The 23,275-nt window shown below is 49.2% G+C and overlaps 1 protein-coding gene across 1 annotated transcript in view; it reads right to left on the bottom strand.

The window, feature by feature from the left end:
- Window positions 1-625: 625 nt before the first annotated feature.
- Window positions 626-23,275, bottom strand: part of TRRAP (transformation/transcription domain associated protein) — a gene marked incomplete in the record, with an annotated part of 152,508 nt that continues 129,858 nt past the window's right edge. Inside the window, 3 exon segments of the mRNA XM_078778972.1 lie at window positions 626-1,142; window positions 3,207-3,401; window positions 3,517-3,720. Coding sequence (XP_078635098.1) covers window positions 867-1,142; window positions 3,207-3,401; window positions 3,517-3,720 — 675 coding nt within the window.

Genomic DNA, 23,275 nt, shown 5'->3' with positions numbered 1-23,275 from the left:
TAACATTACTTTATCAGTTGAAATGCTGCACAATGCCCCTGCTATGTTCACGGTAGGGTGGGGGCAGGGGGTGTCTTTGGAGGGGGTCGAGCTCAGGGTGGCTGGGAGTATTTTTTAATTATTATTTCAGTTCACCTGTATTTTCCACCTGTACATATTTAATCCAAAAGTGTGGACACCCTCGAGCCCAGATGAATGAGGTCACGTTGCATCGGAGGCATGAACATTTTGGCTCGTGCCAAAGTATTGGGTGTGCACCAACGTACATAAGGTCAGAAACCAATAACATCTTTCTCGCCTCACCTGATGCAGACGTTATTAGACAAAACAGCGAGTGATAAAAGGTTTCACCGAATATACATTAGTTTGGTTTATAGTAACTGAAAATAGCACAATAGCAAATCGGAAATGGGTTACGAAGTGATTGTACTCTTTAAAATTGACAAAATAATTTACCAGCGTCGTAAAAATGTCAGTTATAGTCATTTGTGCATTTAACCATTTGATCGAGATGCACCAGGTAGACCCCTCCATTGCATCAAATTTGGTGCAGTGCTGTTGTGGCCGCTCAGCCACCAATAACGTCGGACTTTGGTCCACGGCTTACAAAGCAACAGAGACACGATTAAAAAGAATTTTTTAATAACTTCCAATTTTACATCCGCATTCAGATGATAAGGGAAAAACGCTTAAAAAACGGAAAATAAAATAACCCATACAACAACGTCAGTACAAAACCACTCCAAAAGTGGTGGAAATCCTATCCAATGCACTTTCACCAATGAAAGCTTTAAAGTGTGGTTGGGGAAGGACGTGAGAGGCGAAGGAAAGAGACTGTGGCCTAGGTAGAGACAAACACAGAACCCTCAAAGCCACGGGTGCCATGCAGGGTCCATACGGCAGAGATTGTCAGGGCTGTTTGCCGCTGCCACCAAGGTGGTCACTTTGCTCTCCGCCCCATCGAAAACCGCTAGGGAATGCAGACGAGCCAGCACTGCACCAGCCGCCTTTTGCAGGAGAGTCACAAGCTGCTGGGAGTCCATAGTCTCTGGGGGTCCACCCGCTGCACCACCATCTTCCGCGGTTTTCTTCTGCCACCCAACAATCTCATCTCGCAGCACAGCTTTCAGTATGCCGTCCACCTGTGAAACAGGAAGTGGAACTTCACGACAGTCATTATGCACTGTGTGATCGAGGTGTGTCCGAAAAGGTTTTAACGCTGTCATTTCAGGGTCAATGCGGTCAACCAATGACTAACTGATGTGCCATACATAGTCTGTGTTAGAGTGATCGTTCCACCGAAACAGTTTCTTAGCCAGTAGTCATGTCGGGCGGTTTGCCATCCCTCTGCAGCAGTAGTTCGAGCAGGAATTTGTAATTTGGCCAAGGTGCCGGCGGTAGCTCGCCTACTCTTCGTGAAGGGCACCATGGGATTTTTAACATCCAGCAACTAATGTCGGCAGATGGGACGCCAGTTTAATGCCCATCTGATGGATGGCACACACATTGACGTATCACCTGGCCTGTGAAACACCGGGATGACAGTTCTTAGCTGGGTCGGGATTCAAACCAAGGATAGAAAGCTTAGAGGAGATTGTGCATACGTCCAGGTCATCCTGTCAGCCCGAGCCGAACCAATAAGAAGCTAGAAAAGAAAGGAACTGAATAGGTGAACGGCAAACATCTGAGCTTTCGCTGATGATTAAAGAGAGGGAGACAAATATAAATAGACGAAGGTAAAATAAATTAAAATGCATGCAAACACAAAGAATCAAGTTAATTAATGAGCTGTTACATGCAATCAATGCATCCGAGGAGATAAAAAGAAAAATAGAGAAATGTGATGGATATCATTGAAGATGCAATGCAGACAGTGCACATAAGTTGAAATATGATCAAAATTCCAAAATGCTGATATCTACTTCATTGAGGCATAAAATTTTAACAGCCTCCATCCCTGGAAATGTGAATCAGAGAAAGCGCAGAATCGGCAATTCATTGGTCCCGTTAGTTTACAAGGTTCCGTGGATGTTAAAACCACCATGATAACATTACCGAAGGTTATTGGCATGCTGGGAAAGTTGTCGCTCGCTGCAATCTACTCGACAACGAGAGGAAATGCTTTCCTTTGTGAAGGTTTGTGTCAAGTCCAAGTAAAATGATGTCGCTGGGGCTACTAATGCATGCTGCATAGCAGCTTTGTGGTCTCTTTCCTCCTTGTTTACGGGAAAGAAGATGCATGAGATTGCATTCTCAGCTAAAGTTTATCGTGCAGTTCATCCGAGAGCTCCAAACGGTTCGTGTTGAATCCGAGTACTTGCAATGGTCTAACAATGTCATGGCAACTGCCGTTGGCGGCGTCGACAATTACTCAGCGTGCCTCCAAGGACTATTGCAATGCGAGTTGGGCTCAGCATGATTCATAACTGGCCAAGCCTCAAATTGAAATGAAATTTAAAAAACGTTTCACAACATCACTTAAAACAGCCTCAAATTCCTCCCTTCTTCCACCAATACTTTATCCAACCTACCCATCTGGGTCCTCCCCTGCGTTCCCCTCTCCGAAACCCCACTCCCCACCACCAGCCAAACTCCCAACACAACCACTTTTATTCCTGTCCTTTTTATCCCCCACCTTAACCCACTCCCTCAATCCCACATCTTCTTTCTATGCAGTCTTTCTCCACCAAAATTGCAAAGCCCAACGTTTGCCTCATCCGGGCCAATCAAATTGCTGACATGACCCACAGCCAACTTAGCACTACAAAAACCTTTTACGATGGACAGTGCGTGTTTGTTGACAGTGTTGCTGTGCAACTAAAACCAGAAAGCTCCAGCCAACAAAAAACACAAAATCGACCCTTACCAAAATGCCTTGCTGTAATGTAGGGATGCTCGATACCCCAGCCTTCTTTTTTACCTCCATCAATCCCTCCCCCAAACTCGCACATTCACAGCTCCTTGACCCCCCACCCCCCCCTCCAAAATTTATAATACTAGCCAAATACATTCACATTTCTTAACAACAATCCTTCGAACCAAGGGAAAAATAATTATTTTTAAACATACAAACTCTGGCCTCCATCCGTTTCCTCAACAGAATTTACCATCCCTCTCCACCGATCCCAAAATGCTGCCTACTCCTCGTAATCGGAATGGTCTGTAAAGGCAAAGTTTAGATCCAAGCACAAAATGAGGAAATGTACCTTGAACGAAGGCTGCGCAAAACATCGGGCAACGGCTATCATTGAGGCCGTGAGAGGGCCCGACACCCCGATGGGTGTTAAGAACTCGGAAATGTTTGGCGTCATACGGAAGGGCACAGGACGATTGGCATCCAGGTCTCCAGTGGCGTCATTGATGTCAAAGCGGAAGTACGCAACACTCAGCTGTCCTGTGTCCTGTGAGTGTGACAATAACTTCACTCAAACATGCATTATATTGATCAAAGTGTGACTGACAATCATAAGGAGAGAAGGCCTTATTGGTGAAAAATGAAAACACATAGGTGATCACCTGGACTATTTGCAGCATCTCTGGGTTGAGCCGGTTGAGGTGCAGCACAAATTCGACAAAACCAAGCAATGCCAGCTGGAGCGTGAACATCTTGCGGAAGGTCCAGTAGTCTGTAGAGTTAGGGAAGGTCTGCAGAGCCCACTCCTTGAGCATTCCACGTGGAACCATGTTAGCCTGAACCTCTTTCAGGATGTCACGCAGAACCTGCATTCAGTGGAAAAGTACAGCAACATATTTGTCAACTGCAAAAACTAATAGGTGTAAAAAAGGAAATCAAGACTTTTAAAACTAGACATAATGCGACATCGACTGTTATGCCTCTGGCTTACGGCCTACATTAAGTCTTTGCTTACTCTAACTTTGACCGAAAACCTCATGACCATTTGATCTCAATGTCGAATCTGGACATATGTATCATGGTACATGTACTTCGTTTAGTTCAAATCCTGACCTCGGTAACATTCTACCTGACATGACCTCTGACCTATTGATGCTAAAATCTAATCAGTTCATCTTTGCATCATAATATATATTTATATCAAGTTTGGGCAAAATCCCATCACTGGTTCACAAGTCATCACGGTAACACAATTTTACCAAACATAACCTCTGACCTTTCACCTCTTCACCCAAAAATAAAATCAGATCTTTAAATCATTATAAATACTTGTATTACGTTTGATTTAAATCCCTTCAGCTGTTCTCAAGTAACACATTTTTACCTAATATGACCTCTGACCCCTTGATGCCAAAATCTAATCAGTTCATCTTTGCATCACAATATATACTTATATTGTACAAATATATATATACTACTGTGTTCAAAAAGTATCCGACCTTTATTTTTCGTGCGTAAAAAAAAAGAAGCTAGGGAGGCGTTGATTGGTGCACGTATGTAGGCGATCCTAATGCACACGCGTGAATTTTTTCACACCTGCAGAAGCTGTCATTCGACGGCAGACCGCCGATGAGTGAGGACATGTAAGTGAGCGCCGTCGGATTTTCGTTTTTGACAAAATGACGGAAAAACTTGAACAACGCTACTGCATCAAATTTTGTGTAAAGCTTGGCGATTCCCAAGTGAAAACGATCCGCAAGATTCAACACCATTCATTCCATTATGAAGGAGGATTTGGGCTTCAGGAGAATCTCAGCGAAGTTCGTACCAAAGCTGCTAACGATTGAGCAGAAGCAACTCCGTTTGGAGATCGCACAGGACATGCTGGAGACTGGGAACAGCGATCCCAGCTTCCTCAACACAGTGATCACTGGCGATGAGCCCTGGGTTTATGGGTACGACCCAGAAACCAAGTTGCAGTTTTGATGCAAGTTTGATGAGTGGAACCTTGACTGGAATAGTGGAATATATATACAGTGGAACCTTGACTTACGAGTGCCCCAACTTACGAGTTTTTCGAGATACGAGCCGTCGCTCGGGCGGTTTATTGCTTTGAGATGCGAGCCGAGATCTGAGTTACGAGCTTTCGCCACCCGGTCACGTGGTTATCTTGCCGTGCAAGTACAGTATCTCTGTCGTATAGCGCTGCATTTTTGTTTTCGCATGTTGGTTATTTTGAGTTTACGCCACCAGGTGGGTTCTGGTCACGTGGTTATCTTGCCGTGCAAGTACAGTATCTCTGTCGTATAGCGCTGCATTTTTGTTTTCGCATGTTGGTTATTTTGAGTTTACGCCACCAGGTGGGTTCTGGTCACGTGGTTATCTTGCCGTGCAAGTACAGTATCTCTGTCGTATAGCGCTGCATTTTTGTTTTCGCATGTTGGTTATTTTGAGTTTACGCCACCAGGTGGGTTCTGGTCACGTGGTTATCTTGCCGTGCAAGTACAGTATCTCTGTCATATAGCGCTGCATTTTTGTTTTCGCATGTTGGTTATTTTGAGTTTACGCCACCAGGTGGGTTCTGGTCACGTGGTTATCTTGCCGTGCAAGTACAGTATCTCTGCCGTCAACTTCTTCAGAGTGCCAGCGATAGCTCGCCTTCTCTTTGTGGAAAACACGGTACTGAGAAGAAGAAGAGGATGATGTGCTTGGATATAAAACACGCAATCGTCGAAAAACATGAGCGAGGTGTGCGTGTTGTCGACTTGGTGAGGCGGATGTGAAGGCAGCTGAAGATTTTATTATAACTGAGAAGAAGAAGAGGATGATGTGCTTGGATATAAAACACGCAATCGTCGAAAAACATGAGCGAGGTGTGCGTGTTGTCGACTTGGTGAGGCGGATGTGAAGGCAGCTGAAGATTTTATTATAACTTTTGCCGAACTGATAGAAGCCGAACGATACATCCCCCAGCAAATCTTCAACTGTGACGAGACAGGGCTCTTCTGGAAAAAGATGCCGAGGAGGACGTATATAACGGCAGAGGAGAAGAGCATGCCAGGCCACAACTTGTTCAGAGTGCCGGCGATAGCTCGCCTTCTCTTTGTTGAAAACACGGTGAGATCCTTAACATCCAACAACTAATGGGACGCAAACGGGGCGCCCAGTTTAGCGGTACACACATTGATGAATCACCCTGCCTGTGATTCACCCATGACAGGTTATAGCTGGGTCGGGATTCAAACCCAGGCTGGACAGTTTAGACTTTAGAGTCAAGTGTGCGTACCTCCAGTCCAGGCCATCCTGCCAACTTGTATGCTGCATACAGGTGAAATATAAAGCGCGAGATATTTTTATATATACTGTATATTTTAAAAAAAATTGGTGTGGTTTTTGGCGGGCTGGAACGGATTAATAGCATTTCAATGCATTTTAATGGGGAAATTTGATTTGAGAAACGAGCAATTTGAGTTACGAGCTCGGTCACAGAACGAATTAAACTCGTAAGTCAAGGTTCCACTGTGTGTGTGTGTGTGTGTGTGTGTGTGTGTGTGTGTGTGTGTGTGTGTGTGTGTGTGTGTGTGTGTGTATATATATATATATCTGTGCAGTGTCTGTCTTGTGTTGTGTTGTCTCGTCACTGAACTACTTTCTCAAACTTATGTGAAATCGCACCAAACTTCTGGTATGCACATATCTCTCCCGTCAGTATGTCCTAAGGGTATTTTTTTTTTTGAAAAATTTCCCCCTTTTTTGGGGGGGGGAATTTTTTGGGGAATTTTTTTTTTCAACTTAAGTTTTCAACTTCAATTGCTTATAAAATGTGATATCACGTATATTACAAATACATTTGTGCAAAATAATTGTTTGAATTATGATTGGTTTAAACCATGACAAAACGGCAACTCGGGTACAGTCATTTACCTATATATCTACACATCTAGGCAGTGTCTGTGTTGTCACTTAACGACTCCCTCAAACTTTTGTTTCCGTGGTTGTGAAGTGTTTTTAATAACGTTGTGGTTTTGAATCACGTGGTGGTGAGGTGTTTTTAAATGACGTGGTGGTGAGGTGCTTTTACATCACATGGTGGTGAGGTGTTTTGAATTAAGTGGTGGTGAGGTATTTATAATTACGTGGTGGTGAGGTGTTTTTAATTATGTGGTGGTGAGGTGTTTTGAATTCGTTGGTGATGGTGTTTTGAATTACATGGTGGTGAGGTGTTTTGAATTACTTGGTGGTGAGGTGTTTTTAAATTTCGTGGCTGTGAGGTGTTTTTATTACGTGTTTTATGGCTGTGACGTTTTTATTACATGTTTTATGGCTGTGAGGTGTTTTTAATTTCGTGGTGGTGACGTGTTTTATGGCTGTGAGATGTTTTCAATTTCGTGGTGGTGAGGTGTTTTTAATTTCGTGTTGGTGAGGTATTTTTAATTTCGTGGCTGTGAGGTGTTTTTATTACGTGTTTTATGGCTGTGAGGTGTTATTAATTTTGTGGTGGTGAGGTGTTTTTATTATGTGTTTTATGGCTGTGAGATGTTTTCAATTTCGTGGTGGTGAGGTGTTTTTAATTTCGTGTTGGTGAGGTATTTTTAATTTCGTGGCTGTGAGGTGTTTTTATTACGTGTTTTATGGCTGTGATGTGTTTTTAATTTCGTGGTGGTGAGGTGTTTTTATTACTGTTTTATGGCTGTGAGGTGTTTTCAATTTCGTGGTGGTGAGGTGTTTTTAATTTCGTGGTTGCGAGGTGTTTTTATTACGTGTTTTATGGCTGTGAGGTCTTTTTAATTACGTGGTGGTGAGGTGTTTTGAATTACGTGGTGGTGAGGTGTAATCGTCCCAAATTTCGAGTCTGCCCCTACCCCTCCCCTATGTATGTGCTGAGGGGTTCTTTCTTGAAAAAAAAACCATTCAACCTAAATCTTCAACCTAAATTGCCTATAAAAATGTAATATCACAAACACAACAAATACATTTGTGCAAAATAATTGTTTGTATTATGATTGGTGTAAATCATGACAACACAGCATCTCAAGTACATAGTAAGGGAAACATATGAAAATCTGTTAACTAAATTGTTACCAAAAAATTTCTTCACCAATATGTTTGTAAAGGTGTGTAATAACATGTGTTAAAATGTTGAAGGTCAACTCCCGTGGGAAACCCAGAAAAAAAGCTGTTGAATTCGGGTACCGAAAAATTATTTTCGAGAATTTTTATTTTTTTTAATCGGCCCTTAAGTAACTTATGAGGGGTCAAATAAGGGTTTTTCATGATTCTGAGTTGATTGTTAACATTTATATTTCACCACAGACACTCCTTTGTGGAAAAATAATTTCTAAATATATCTCATTTTCTACTTTGCAGGACATGGAGTCTAGCAATATGGATGAAGACGTTACTCCACCTGTGCTCAATTGCTTCATCTGTGCACGCTCGGATACACCAGCTGAAAGGCTCATACAGGCAACTCCAAAGGGATACTCAACTTTATTGAAACAAGCAGAAACTGTCGAAAATGTTACTGTTGTGGAACGTATTGTTGCGAATATGGAATTTGGCCTCCATATCCGCTTGTAAATATTCCCCTATTTCTCCAATACTCCCCAACTTTCCCCAATCCCCCATTCCCTAGTCCCATTGTCTGTAAACAACAATCAGTAGAGCCGACCTTCCCCTTATTCCCCCATTAAATGTCGTGCCCAGGTCCACCGCACCACACGTAGACAACTTTCGGACATCTTGCTAGTTATTCTTAGTCTATGTCAGTTAAGGCCTCGTTTCCATTAATTATGACTCTTCGTTGCACCAGAATGTGATTATATGGCATCAGTAGTGAGTTTAGGACCTTTCCCATACCTCCTTCCATCTTCCATACCTCCTTCCATCTTCTTCCCCAACCAACTATGGCTGCAACAACAGAGGAGATGGCGGCGGCGCGGGGGAGGATGCGTCCTCACACCGGCTCGATTAGCGCCATTGACCACGCGCTCCACGGGGTTACCACGGAGGGGCTGGCTGTCAGCTCCTCGTCAAGGGCGGAGCCTGGTAACCCCCCCGCACCCAATCAGAAGGGCGGACCGATTCCATCTGGGGCGGCGCTAACGAGCCGAGGGCGTGTCACTCCCCGCCGGATATACGCGGCCACGTAGCGGACGTGACGAGAGATGCGCCCCCAGCTGGAGAAAGAAGGACCTGCGAGCGCTGAAACAGATGCGCCTGAGTTTGGAGAGGCCTGAGAAAGACCCGCCTGAGAAAGAACGTCACCTCTGAGCGCTGCGACGGGACCTCCCCGCATCTCTGGACCGAACCGTGCTGATCCTGCCCCGAGCCCAGGTGCACCTGGAGCCATCGCTACCTTGCCTTTCCTAGCCATCAATCCCCGTGTGAGTCAGCTTTGTCCCGTTTATCTGTCGTCTGTTGGGAATAATATAAGATTGTGTCTAAGTGCTTGTCTTTCTATGTTGTACCTCTCGTCCCTGTAATCTGACCTTCCGTAACGAATATAATCTCCTCCGGAGGTCTTGAGAACCGTATCCCTGGTGTCGTCATTTTATAACCCAGCCGGGTGTCTTCTTTTTCTTATTGAGCCAGCGTAACGCGACTTCGTCAACGTCGAGTATAGTCGGGTAATTTGTGCGGACACGACGGCCATTCCGCTCGGCCCACTTTAACATCAAAGTCGTGTCTGTAACAATTGGTAGTCAGGAGTTGGGATTCGAACCTGGGACTAAATTTATTTAGCCCAAATTTTGGACACCAATTGTACTATTGGCAGTAACAATTGGTGTCGAGGAGTGAGATTCGGACCCGGGACTAAATTAGTTAGGCCCAAATTTTGGGAGGGAAAATCGGTTCGGAGCGCGTACTGCGCTCGACAAAATCGAGCCGGAGCGCGGTCCCGCGGTTACTGCGCTCGCCGAAATTATAACGAAAAAAAAAAAAAAATTGGATTTGTTTTACGAAACTCGAATTTTGCAAGTCGCGCTATGGCGGATCAAGACGGCTGGGGTCCGGTAGCGGAGAGTGAAGCAGGGTCGGTCCAGGACCAAATTGAGGGACATGAGGGACATGAGGAGAGCGAAACAGCGAGGGTAGCAGGCACGCAAAATGGCGCCTCGCAAGAGCGCGCGGTAGCCGAGCCCGCTGTATCAACGGGCTTTAACATGCAGCCGATTGACATACAGGCCCTCATTGCGCAGCTACAGGCAGCTGTACAGATGAGTATGGGGAGCCAAATTGAGCGATTGGGTGAGCGATTGGAGGGCCAAATGGGGGTAATGGGGAACCGGATGGATGCTCAGAGTGAGCAAATGAGGGTTGATAGTGGGCGATTAGAGGGCCAAATGAGGGGTACCGGTGAGGGATTAGAAAAGAAATTTGAGGGGTTAGACAACGGAATAAAAGAGGTGAAACATGGGTTAACGGGGGTAGAAAATAGAATGGCTGCCCAGGAGAATCAGATAGAGGGAGTGAAAAATGGGTTAGAGGGGTTAGAAAACAGTATGGAAGGCAAATTGAGGGACATGAGGGACCAAGCGGAAAGGGAAGTTAAACAAATGGAGCAGCAGATAGAGGGGGTCAGAATGGGGGTAGAAACCAAACTGGATGCTCACAGGGAGGAAATGGAGCAGATGAGGGTGGCATCTGGGCAGGAGATGCAAGTGATGGGAGAGGAGATCAGAGGAGGAGTGAGTGAGGAGGTCGGAGGAGTGCGCGAGGAGGTGAGGCACTGTAAGGAGCACATGGAGAAGGAGGTGAGAAAGGGGACTGTAAAGTTACAAGGGGGCATAGAGGACCTGACGCAGGAGGTGGAGCAGCTGACGGTGGGACAAACGGTGTTAGTGGAGCAGGTTCAAAGGAACACTGCGGTATTAGGAGGTTTAAAAGCGACACAAAACGACATAAAAAACGACTTGATAGCGACAAAGAGGGAATGTCAGATGGTACGTGAGGGACTGACAACGAGGTTGGACGAGGTAATAGAGGTAATGGAGACGAAGGACCGGCAGGTGAGGACGCACATGGAAATGGTCAAGGTAGCCTTGGAGGACGAGCTTGAGGAGACGTACCGGGGAATAAAAGAGGTGAAGCACAAATTAGAAGAAGTGGAAGAAGGGATGAGCGAAATTAAGAAGCGACGGAGAGGGGATAAGAAAGAGATAAAAGAGGAGATAAAAGAATTGGTCCAAAGTCTGTGTTTGGATCGTGATGATGTGCTCATTAACCGGATGAGGGATTCGCAGGTGATGGAGGAGAAGCGAAGAGGAAGAGGACCCGGTGTAAGTGGTGACCAATATGGTCGTGCGTATGACGCGCCAGGGGATTTAATAAGCTTGGGGGTCGAGATAGACCCGGGTGTTCGTGAGAGGCCGTTGGTGAAGTGTGCGACAGGTCTGGTGTGCGAAAAAGGAGGTGTGCGAGAAAGTCCGACTCTGGGGTGTGTGAGGAAAAAGTGCGTGCCAAGGAGTGAGGGTGCGGGCGAGAATGAGTCGGTCGTAGCGCGTGTGCGAGGGGGCACATGGAAGCGTGGTGTGGTGAGTGTTACAGAGGGTGTAACGGGAGAGTGTGCGCGAGAAAGGTGTGTGACGGACAGGTGCACGAGGAAAGAGTGCGCTGTCAAGAGTAAGGGTGAGTGCGCTGTCAGGAATGGAGGTGAAAGTAGTGAGAGTGACATGGAGAGTGAGTTTGTTGTGACAGGTGAGCGAGGATGTACACCTGGGATGGAAGGATGCACACCTGGAATGGTAGAGCGTGAGTGGGAATGCACGCTGGAGTTGGTGGTGAGGCACGTGGTTGGGTGTGCGAATGAGGGCACACCTGTGATTGTCACAGAGGAGGTGACCGAGGAGGGGGTGCGAAGCGGTGTGTTGGTGAGGTGTGCGACCAACGAATGTGTGCCAAAGTGTTCGGTGGTCAGGTGTGTGACCAAGGCTGTGAGTGGAATGGGTGCGCCTGGGTGTGTAAGGAACGGTACGAGGAGCATGGAAACGGCTGGATGTGTGAGCAAGGAACGGGCTGCGGGGTGTAAGCGTCCAGGTGAAGCATCGACGTTACACAGGTTAGAGGTTAGGTCGACTTTTAGCCGAAGCGGGCCCTCGGTGCGTGCCGGGCTTCGCGTGCCGCGAGAACCAGCGGGGATCCGAGCCACGGCGGGTTCAAAAGGACCGCCGTGCGCGATCCGTGCTGGGCCTCGCTTTGAACGTCCGTGCTCCACCAGGCGGAGCGGGCGGCAGGATAGGAAGGGTCGTTATGGCGACCACGTTTTGTTGAGACGTGCCGGCAGGTCGAGATCGGGACATTGGATGGCTCCACGCCGAGGTGGTGCGTGGGATCTCGGCCCGGGTAAGCCCCCGTCCCTGCCCCGAATGCCGGACGCATCCAGCCGCTGGCACAAAACAACCAGCATCCATTGCTTGGCTTTACGAAGCCGGGCTTTGGACAGGGATTGGCGCACCGAGAGGTATTAGTGAGTCGACTGGGTGATGAGGTTAGTGTTTTGGACCCAAAATTAGAGAAAAACAAAATTTGATGATTGGCAAAGGATTGGCAGTAGTGATTGGCAGATGATGGGTAGTGATTGGCAAATTTTTAATTTGTTGCAATTTGATGTGCAAAATTGGTAGTGAGAGACCCCCGATGGGGTGGGATGGCAAATCTGCCACCCTTCCCATGCTGGGGGCAAAGGAGCTATAGCTTATGGGGTGTATGGCAGTGAAAACTAGCCCGGGTGGGTTAGGATATTGTGTGTAGGGATCTAGAGAAGATGACCTTAGGTGACGTTAAGTTTAGTTAGTGACTGATACCTGTAGTGGGGACGCAGGTAGATTAGTGTGGATGATAATGACGTGGGAGCGCAATAGTTTAAAGGGACGACTGGGAAGCGCAAGTTTCAGAAGGGAGTAGTTAGCTGAGATGATGCCGTGTTTGTGAGGATGGAACAGGTGTGATTGCACAGGTGTGCAACTGGACAGGTGTGTGGAGCAGTGTATGAGTAGTGAGTGTGTGGATCAGCGCGAATGCGCTTGGGGAGAGAAGGGTGCAGGTGGCACCAGGTGTGAGAACACAGGTGTGCAGGTACAGGTGTGTGGAGAGAGTTGGAGTGAGTGGTACGGAGTGGTGTGCATGGTGCGAAGGTGTGGATGGGGGAAGAGTGGACCCCTTTCACGAGTACCCGGGGCGGGTAGTGTAAGTGTTAGGTAGAGGGTGCAGGTAAATTGTGGTTGGATATTGGCATTTGTGGTGCGGTTGCAGAATGGTATTGTGGATGGGTGCATTAGTGTTGTGGAAATGGCTGGGCGTGTAGCCTGTTAGTGTGTGTAGTTGGTTGGGCACTCCACCACTGTGAGGATGTCGGCCAGGTGAGGCCGCAGGTGGGCTCTGGGAGCCGGTAGTTGTGAGTGGGTGCCTGAGGATCCCGGGTGTGGATCGGGTAGCCCAGTGCCAGAGAGGGCACCGAGTGGGGAGAGAGCCAGAGGGCCTTCCCCAGGTAGTTAGGTTAGGGTGAGGAGCAGGTAAGCTCGGAGGCAACTGCAGTGGTGGAGGTGTGCAGGTGGGTAGACCCACTGGGAGAGGTACACGCCACAGCCCAGAAATTGTGCGAGGGCACCGGGAGATGAATCGGGGGAGTGAGACCCCAAATTGAAGAGCACCACAGTCTGGCCAATGGGAATTGGTTTTTAGAACCCATAGTGTAAGAGGGCCAATGGTTTGGCCGGAGAAAGACCCCGGGTAGTGTAAAGTTGTTAAAGTCACTTAGGAAATAGTTAGGATTGATGAACCTGTCGCACCATACGCAGCCACTTACCTGTGGTGATGATGATGACTCCACACCTGTGTTTTCTTTGTTTTGTTGCAGGAAATGAAATTGCTGTGTGGATTGTGAGACGCATCACGACGTGGATGAGACATTGGGGTGATTCCATCTCTCCCTCCTTAGGAGGGACTGATGATGAATTGGTGATGGCAAATTATGATGTTGAGTTGGAGATGGCAAATTTTGATGAAAGTTGAAAATGGCAAATTTGATTGGTTAGGAGGGAGAGAAGACGAATTTGGTTTATGGGAGGAACGGGGAAGACAGTAGGGATGTTTGTTGATTTGTAAAGTAGATGTTTATGGGTAGTGTTGTGTTTTGTGGATACAGTAAGGGGTAAGGGAGGGGCCATGTAGGTTACCTGGTGGGGGGGGGGGGGGCGTACGATAGGAACGTACCTGTCTCACCTGGTTCCCATGTGCCCCTAGTGTGCATTACCTTGTATTGCGTGCACTTTTGCGCCCTTACCACCTTACTCACTTGTCTGCTTCTTTTGTCTCCCACCTCCGAGGATCTGGCTTTGGGGTAGAGAGAGAGGAGAGAGAGGTGCTGGCTGCGCAGTTGTGGGCCTGCACTTTCGCTGTTTGCTGCCGGGATCGCTACACCATATGGACCGCAATGTTTGTGGCCACCCACAATGGACCGCAGTTCGTTTGCGGCCAAGCACCACCCGGGGATGGACCTATGGGTCAACGTGGCACCTATGCCATACAGGTGAACCACTTTTAGTTAACACCAAGTGCACCACAAGAAGAGCAAGAGACACCTGCAGGGTTAGGGGTTGTCGAATTTATTTTTATTCCAATGAACAATGGTGACTGCACCGATTGGTGGTGGGGTGGTGCTTTTGATGCTCGGGAAGGGTGCTCTGCACGTTATTAAAGGCCGTCGGCCACAGAGCACTCGTGGGTTGGTGTATCGATGTTGGCAAGCGCGCTCTCTCTATGCATAACATCTGCATGTGTTCCTCCAAAAACAGGTCCTGGATCGTAGTGTAAATAGCAGCGTAGTCTTGTAAATAATGCTCCCTACCGGCTGTATGTGTAGTTTGAGAATTCTTTCCGGATTCGGTTATCCTGTGGGTGTGTTTCTGTGAGGAGAAGGGTGCAACGTCGCAGGGGGACATATTTACTCATTTGTGAATATCTGTAAAACTGTCGCACTCAGGGTAGAGTTAATAGTAGAGGGAACTACATTGCGTGCCACACTAAAGTAGGTAAAAATTTATCGGGTCGGGACGCCCCGAGGGTAGAGAAGGGTGCAATGTTGCGAATATGGAATTTGGCCTCCATATCCGCTTGTAAATATTCCCCTATTTCTCCAATACTCCCCAACTTTCCCCAATCCCCTATTCCCTAGTCCCATTGTCTGTAAACAACAATCAGTAGAGCCGACCTTCCCCTTATTCCCCCATTAAATGTCGTGCCCAGGTCCACCGCACCACACGTAGACAACTTTCGGACATCTTGCTAGTTATTCTTAGTCTATGTCAGTTAAGGCCTCGTTTCCATTAATTATGACTCTTCGTTGCACCAGAATGTGATTATATGGCATCAGTAGTGAGTTTAGGACCTTTCCCATACCTCCTTCCATCTTCCATACCTCCTTCCATCTTCTTCCCCAACCAACTATGGCTGCAACAACAGAGGAGATGGCGGCGGCGCGGGGGAGGATGCGTCCTCACACCGGCTCGATTAGCGCCATTGACCACGCGCTCCACGGGGTTACCACGGAGGGGCTGGCTGTCAGCTCCTCGTCAAGGGCGGAGCCTGGTAACCCCCCCGCACCCAATCAGAAGGGCGGACCGATTCCATCTGGGGCGGCGCTAACGAGCCGAGGGCGTGTCACTCCCCGCCGGATATACGCGGCCACGTAGCGGACGTGACGAGAGATGCGCCCCCAGCTGGAGAAAGAAGGACCTGCGAGCGCTGAAACAGATGCGCCTGAGTTTGGAGAGGCCTGAGAAAGACCCGCCTGAGAAAGAACGTCACCTCTGAGCGCTGCGACGGGACCTCCCCGCATCTCTGGACCGAACCGTGCTGATCCTGCCCCGAGCCCAGGTGCACCTGGAGCCATCGCTACCTTGCCTTTCCTAGCCATCAATCCCCGTGTGAGTCAGCTTTGTCCCGTTTATCTGTCGTCTGTTGGGAATAATATAAGATTGTGTCTAAGTGCTTGTCTTTCTATGTTGTACCTCTCGTCCCTGTAATCTGACCTTCCGTAACGAATATAATCTCCTCCGGAGGTCTTGAGAACCGTATCCCTGGTGTCGTCATTTTATAACCCAGCCGGGTGTCTTCTTTTTCTTATTGAGCCAGCGTAACGCGACTTCGTCAACGTCGAGTATAGTCGGGTAATTTGTGCGGACACGACGGCCATTCCGCTCGGCCCACTTTAACATCAAAGTCGTGTCTGTAACAATTGGTAGTCAGGAGTTGGGATTCGAACCTGGGACTAAATTTATTTAGCCCAAATTTTGGACACCAATTGTACTATTGGCAGTAACAATTGGTGTCGAGGAGTGAGATTCGGACCCGGGACTAAATTAGTTAGGCCCAAATTTTGGGAGGGAAAATCGGTTCGGAGCGCGTACTGCGCTCGACAAAATCGAGCCGGAGCGCGGTCCCGCGGTTACTGCGCTCGCCGAAATTATAACGAAAAAAAAAAAAAAATTGGATTTGTTTTACGAAACTCGAATTTTGCAAGTCGCGCTATGGCGGATCAAGACGGCTGGGGTCCGGTAGCGGAGAGTGAAGCAGGGTCGGTCCAGGACCAAATTGAGGGACATGAGGGACATGAGGAGAGCGAAACAGCGAGGGTAGCAGGCACGCAAAATGGCGCCTCGCAAGAGCGCGCGGTAGCCGAGCCCGCTGTATCAACGGGCTTTAACATGCAGCCGATTGACATACAGGCCCTCATTGCGCAGCTACAGGCAGCTGTACAGATAAGTATGGGGAGCCAAATTGAGCGATTGGGTGAGCGATTGGAGGGCCAAATGGGGGTAATGGGGAACCGGATGGATGCTCAGAGTGAGCAAATGAGGGTTGATAGTGGGCGATTAGAGGGCCAAATGAGGGGTACCGGTGAGGGATTAGAAAAGAAATTTGAGGGGTTAGACAACGGGATAAAAGAGGTGAAACATGGGTTAACGGGGGTAGAAAATAGAATGGCTGCCCAGGAGAATCAGATAGAGGGAGTGAAAAATGGGTTAGAAAACAGTATGGAAGGCAAATTGAGGGACATGAGGGACCAAGCGGAAAGGGAAGTTAAACAAATGGAGCAGCAGATAGAGGGGGTCAGAATGGGGGTAGAAACCAAACTGGATGCTCACAGGGAGGAAATGGAGCAGATGAGGGTGGCATCTGGGCAGGAGATGCAAGTGATGGGAGAGGAGATCAGAGGAGGAGTGAGTGAGGAGGTCGGAGGAGTGCGCGAGGAGGTGAGGCACTGTAAGGAGCACATGGAGAAGGAGGTGAGAAAGGGGACTGTAAAGTTACAAGGGGGCATAGAGGACCTGACGCAGGAGGTGGAGCAGCTGACGGTGGGACAAACGGTGTTAGTGGAGCAGGTTCAAAGGAACACTGCGGTATTAGGAGGTTTAAAAGCGACACAAAACGACATAAAAAACGACTTGATAGCGACAAAGAGGGAATGTCAGATGGTACGTGAGGGACTGACAACGAGGTTGGACGAGGTAATAGAGGTAATGGAGACGAAGGACCGGCAGGTGAGGACGCACATGGAAACGGTCAAGGTAGCCTTGGAGGACGAGCTTGAGGAGACGTACCGGGGAATAAAAGAGGTGAAGCACAAATTAGAAGAAGTGGAAGAAGGGATGAGCGAAATTAAGAAGCGACGGAGAGGGGATAAGAAAGAGATAAAAGAGGAGATAAAAGAATTGGTCCAAAGTCTGTGTTTGGATCGTGATGATGTGCTCATTAACCGGATGAGGGATTCGCAGGTGATGGAGGAGAAGCGAAGAGGAAGAGGACCCGGTGTAAGTGGTGACCAATATGGTCGTGCGTATGACGCGCCAGGGGATTTAATAAGCTTGGGGGTCGAGATAGACCCGGGTGTTCGTGAGAGGCCGTTGGTGAAGTGTGCGACAGGTCTGGTGTGCGAAAAAGGAGGTGTGCGAGAAAGTCCGACTCTGGGGTGTGTGAGGAAAAAGTGCGTGCCAAGGAGTGAGGGTGCGGGCGAGAATGAGTCGGTCGTAGCGCGTGTGCGAGGGGGCACATGGAAGCGTGGTGTGGTGAGTGTTACAGAGGGTGTAACGGGAGAGTGTGCGCGAGAAAGGTGTGTGACGGACAGGTGCACGAGGAAAGAGTGCGCTGTCAAGAGTAAGGGTGAGTGCGCTGTCAGGAATGGAGGTGAAAGTAGTGAGAGTGACATGGAGAGTGAGTTTGTTGTGACAGGTGAGCGAGGATGTACACCTGGGATGGAAGGATGCACACCTGGAATGGTAGAGCGTGAGTGGGAATGCACGCTGGAGTTGGTGGTGAGGCACGTGGTTGGGTGTGCGAATGAGGGCACACCTGTGATTGTCACAGAGGAGGTGACCGAGGAGGGGGTGCGAAGCGGTGTGTTGGTGAGGTGTGCGACCAACGAATGTGTGCCAAAGTGTTCGGTGGTCAGGTGTGTGACCAAGGCTGTGAGTGGAATGGGTGCGCCTGGGTGTGTAAGGAACGGTACGAGGAGCATGGAAACGGCTGGATGTGTGAGCAAGGAACGGGCTGCGGGGTGTAAGCGTCCAGGTGAAGCATCGACGTTACACAGGTTAGAGGTTAGGTCGACTTTTAGCCGAAGCGGGCCCTCGGTGCGTGCCGGGCTTCGCGTGCCGCGAGAACCAGCGGGGATCCGAGCCACGGCGGGTTCAAAAGGACCGCCGTGCGCGATCCGTGCTGGGCCTCGCTTTGAACGTCCGTGCTCCACCAGGCGGAGCGGGCGGCAGGATAGGAAGGGTCGTTATGGCGACCACGTTTTGTTGAGACGTGCCGGCAGGTCGAGATCGGGACATTGGATGGCTCCACGCCGAGGTGGTGCGTGGGATCTCGGCCCGGGTAAGCCCCCGTCCCTGCCCCGAATGCCGGACGCATCCAGCCGCTGGCACAAAACAACCAGCATCCATTGCTTGGCTTTACGAAGCCGGGCTTTGGACAGGGATTGGCGCACCGAGAGGTATTAGTGAGTCGACTGGGTGATGAGGTTAGTGTTTTGGACCCAAAATTAGAGAAAAACAAAATTTGATGATTGGCAAAGGATTGGCAGTAGTGATTGGCAGATGATGGGTAGTGATTGGCAAATTTTTAATTTGTTGCAATTTGATGTGCAAAATTGGTAGTGAGAGACCCCCGATGGGGTGGGATGGCAAATCTGCCACCCTTCCCATGCTGGGGGCAAAGGAGCTATAGCTTATGGGGTGTATGGCAGTGAAAACTAGCCCGGGTGGGTTAGGATATTGTGTGTAGGGATCTAGAGAAGATGACCTTAGGTGACGTTAAGTTTAGTTAGTGACTGATACCTGTAGTGGGGACGCAGGTAGATTAGTGTGGATGATAATGACGTGGGAGCGCAATAGTTTAAAGGGACGACTGGGAAGCGCAAGTTTCAGAAGGGAGTAGTTAGCTGAGATGATGCCGTGTTTGTGAGGATGGAACAGGTGTGATTGCACAGGTGTGCAACTGGACAGGTGTGTGGAGCAGTGTATGAGTAGTGAGTGTGTGGATCAGCGCGAATGCGCTTGGGGAGAGAAGGGTGCAGGTGGCACCAGGTGTGAGAACACAGGTGTGCAGGTACAGGTGTGTGGAGAGAGTTGGAGTGAGTGGTACGGAGTGGTGTGCATGGTGCGAAGGTGTGGATGGGGGAAGAGTGGACCCCTTTCACGAGTACCCGGGGCGGGTAGTGTAAGTGTTAGGTAGAGGGTGCAGGTAAATTGTGGTTGGATATTGGCATTTGTGGTGCGGTTGCAGAATGGTATTGTGGATGGGTGCATTAGTGTTGTGGAAATGGCTGGGCGTGTAGCCTGTTAGTGTGTGTAGTTGGTTGGGCACTCCACCACTGTGAGGATGTCGGCCAGGTGAGGCCGCAGGTGGGCTCTGGGAGCCGGTAGTTGTGAGTGGGTGCCTGAGGATCCCGGGTGTGGATCGGGTAGCCCAGTGCCAGAGAGGGCACCGAGTGGGGAGAGTGCCAGAGGGCCTTCCCCAGGTAGTTAGGTTAGGGTGAGGAGCAGGTAAGCTCGGAGGCAACTGCAGTGGTGGAGGTGTGCAGGTGGGTAGACCCACTGGGAGAGGTACACGCCACAGCCCAGAAATTGTGCGAGGGCACCGGGAGATGAATCGGGGGAGTGAGACCCCAAATTGAAGAGCACCACAGTCTGGCCAATGGGAATTGGTTTTTAGAACCCATAGTGTAAGAGGGCCAATGGTTTGGCCGGAGAAAGACCCCGGGTAGTGTAAAGTTGTTAAAGTCACTTAGGAAATAGTTAGGATTGATGAACCTGTCGCACCATACGCAGCCACTTACCTGTGGTGATGATGATGACTCCACACCTGTGTTTTCTTTGTTTTGTTGCAGGAAATGAAATTGCTGTGTGGATTGTGAGACGCATCACGACGTGGATGAGACATTGGGGTGATTCCATCTCTCCCTCCTTAGGAGGGACTGATGATGAATTGGTGATGGCAAATTATGATGTTGAGTTGGAGATGGCAAATTTTGATGAAAGTTGAAAATGGCAAATTTGATTGGTTAGGAGGGAGAGAAGACGAATTTGGTTTATGGGAGGAACGGGGAAGACAGTAGGGATGTTTGTTGATTTGTAAAGTAGATGTTTATGGGTAGTGTTGTGTTTTGTGGATACAGTAAGGGGTAAGGGAGGGGCCATGTAGGTTACCTGGTGGGGGGGGGGGGGGGCGTACGATAGGAACGTACCTGTCTCACCTGGTTCCCATGTGCCCCTAGTGTGCATTACCTTGTATTGCGTGCACTTTTGCGCCCTTACCACCTTACTCACTTGTCTGCTTCTTTTGTCTCCCACCTCCGAGGATCTGGCTTTGGGGTAGAGAGAGAGGAGAGAGAGGTGCTGGCTGCGCAGTTGTGGGCCTGCACTTTCGCTGTTTGCTGCCGGGATCGCTACACCATATGGACCGCAATGTTTGTGGCCACCCACAATGGACCGCAGTTCGTTTGCGGCCAAGCACCACCCGGGGATGGACCTATGGGTCAACGTGGCACCTATGCCATACAGGTGAACCACTTTTAGTTAACACCAAGTGCACCACAAGAAGAGCAAGAGACACCTGCAGGGTTAGGGGTTGTCGAATTTATTTTTATTCCAATGAACAATGGTGACTGCACCGATTGGTGGTGGGGTGGTGCTTTTGATGCTCGGGAAGGGTGCTCTGCACGTTATTAAAGGCCGTCGGCCACAGAGCACTCGTGGGTTGGTGTATCGATGTTGGCAAGCGCGCTCTCTCTATGCATAACATCTGCATGTGTTCCTCCAAAAACAGGTCCTGGATCGTAGTGTAAATAGCAGCGTAGTCTTGTAAATAATGCTCCCTACCGGCTGTATGTGTAGTTTGAGAATTCTTTCCGGATTCGGTTATCCTGTGGGTGTGTTTCTGTGAGGAGAAGGGTGCAACGTCGCAGGGGGACATATTTACTCATTTGTGAATATCTGTAAAACTGTCGCACTCAGGGTAGAGTTAATAGTAGAGGGAACTACATTGCGTGCCACACTAAAGTAGGTAAAAATTTATCGGGTCGGGACGCCCCGAGGGTAGAGAAGGGTGCAATGTTGCGAATATGGAATTTGGCCTCCATATCCGCTTGTAAATATTCCCCTATTTCTCCAATACTCCCCAACTTTCCCCAATCCCCTATTCCCTAGTCCCATTGTCTGTAAACAACAATCAGTAGAGCCGACCTTCCCCTTATTCCCCCATTAAATGTCGTGCCCAGGTCCACCGCACCACACGTAGACAACTTTCGGACATCTTGCTAGTTATTCTTAGTCTATGTCAGTTAAGGCCTCGTTTCCATTAATTATGACTCTTCGTTGCACCAGAATGTGATTATATGGCATCAGTAGTGAGTTTAGGACCTTTCCCATACCTCCTTCCATCTTCCATACCTCCTTCCATCTTCTTCCCCAACCAACTATGGCTGCAACAACAGAGGAGATGGCGGCGGCGCGGGGGAGGATGCGTCCTCACACCGGCTCGATTAGCGCCATTGACCACGCGCTCCACGGGGTTACCACGGAGGGGCTGGCTGTCAGCTCCTCGTCAAGGGCGGAGCCTGGTAACCCCCCCGCACCCAATCAGAAGGGCGGACCGATTCCATCTGGGGCGGCGCTAACGAGCCGAGGGCGTGTCACTCCCCGCCGGATATACGCGGCCACGTAGCGGACGTGACGAGAGATGCGCCCCCAGCTGGAGAAAGAAGGACCTGCGAGCGCTGAAACAGATGCGCCTGAGTTTGGAGAGGCCTGAGAAAGACCCGCCTGAGAAAGAACGTCACCTCTGAGCGCTGCGACGGGACCTCCCCGCATCTCTGGACCGAACCGTGCTGATCCTGCCCCGAGCCCAGGTGCACCTGGAGCCATCGCTACCTTGCCTTTCCTAGCCATCAATCCCCGTGTGAGTCAGCTTTGTCCCGTTTATCTGTCGTCTGTTGGGAATAATATAAGATTGTGTCTAAGTGCTTGTCTTTCTATGTTGTACCTCTCGTCCCTGTAATCTGACCTTCCGTAACGAATATAATCTCCTCCGGAGGTCTTGAGAACCGTATCCCTGGTGTCGTCATTTTATAACCCAGCCGGGTGTCTTCTTTTTCTTATTGAGCCAGCGTAACGCGACTTCGTCAACGTCGAGTATAGTCGGGTAATTTGTGCGGACACGACGGCCATTCCGCTCGGCCCACTTTAACATCAAAGTCGTGTCTGTAACAATTGGTAGTCAGGAGTTGGGATTCGAACCTGGGACTAAATTTATTTAGCCCAAATTTTGGACACCAATTGTACTATTGGCAGTAACAATTGGTGTCGAGGAGTGAGATTCGGACCCGGGACTAAATTAGTTAGGCCCAAATTTTGGGAGGGAAAATCGGTTCGGAGCGCGTACTGCGCTCGACAAAATCGAGCCGGAGCGCGGTCCCCGCGGTTACTGCGCTCGCCCGAAATTATAACGAAAAAAAAAAAAAAATTGGATTTGTTTTACGAAACTCGAATTTTGCAAGTCGCGCTATGGCGGATCAAGACGGCTGGGGTCCGGTAGCGGAGAGTGAAGCAGGGTCGGTCCAGGACCAAATTGAGGGACATGAGGGACATGAGGAGAGCGAAACAGCGAGGGTAGCAGGCACGCAAAATGGCGCCTCGCAAGAGCGCGCGGTAGCCGAGCCCGCTGTATCAACGGGCTTTAACATGCAGCCGATTGACATACAGGCCCTCATTGCGCAGCTACAGGCAGCTGTACAGATAAGTATGGGGAGCCAAATTGAGCGATTGGGTGAGCGATTGGAGGGCCAAATGGGGGTAATGGGGAACCGGATGGATGCTCAGAGTGAGCAAATGAGGGTTGATAGTGGGCGATTAGAGGGCCAAA

Source organism: Myxine glutinosa, chromosome 5 (assembly GCF_964187855.1).
Source record: "Myxine glutinosa chromosome 5, kmMyxGlut1.1, whole genome shotgun sequence".
Classification (NCBI taxonomy): domain Eukaryota; kingdom Metazoa; phylum Chordata; class Myxini; order Myxiniformes; family Myxinidae; genus Myxine; species Myxine glutinosa.
Note: the sequence above shows the minus strand (reverse complement) of the source record. Positions and strands in the feature narration are given on the sequence as shown.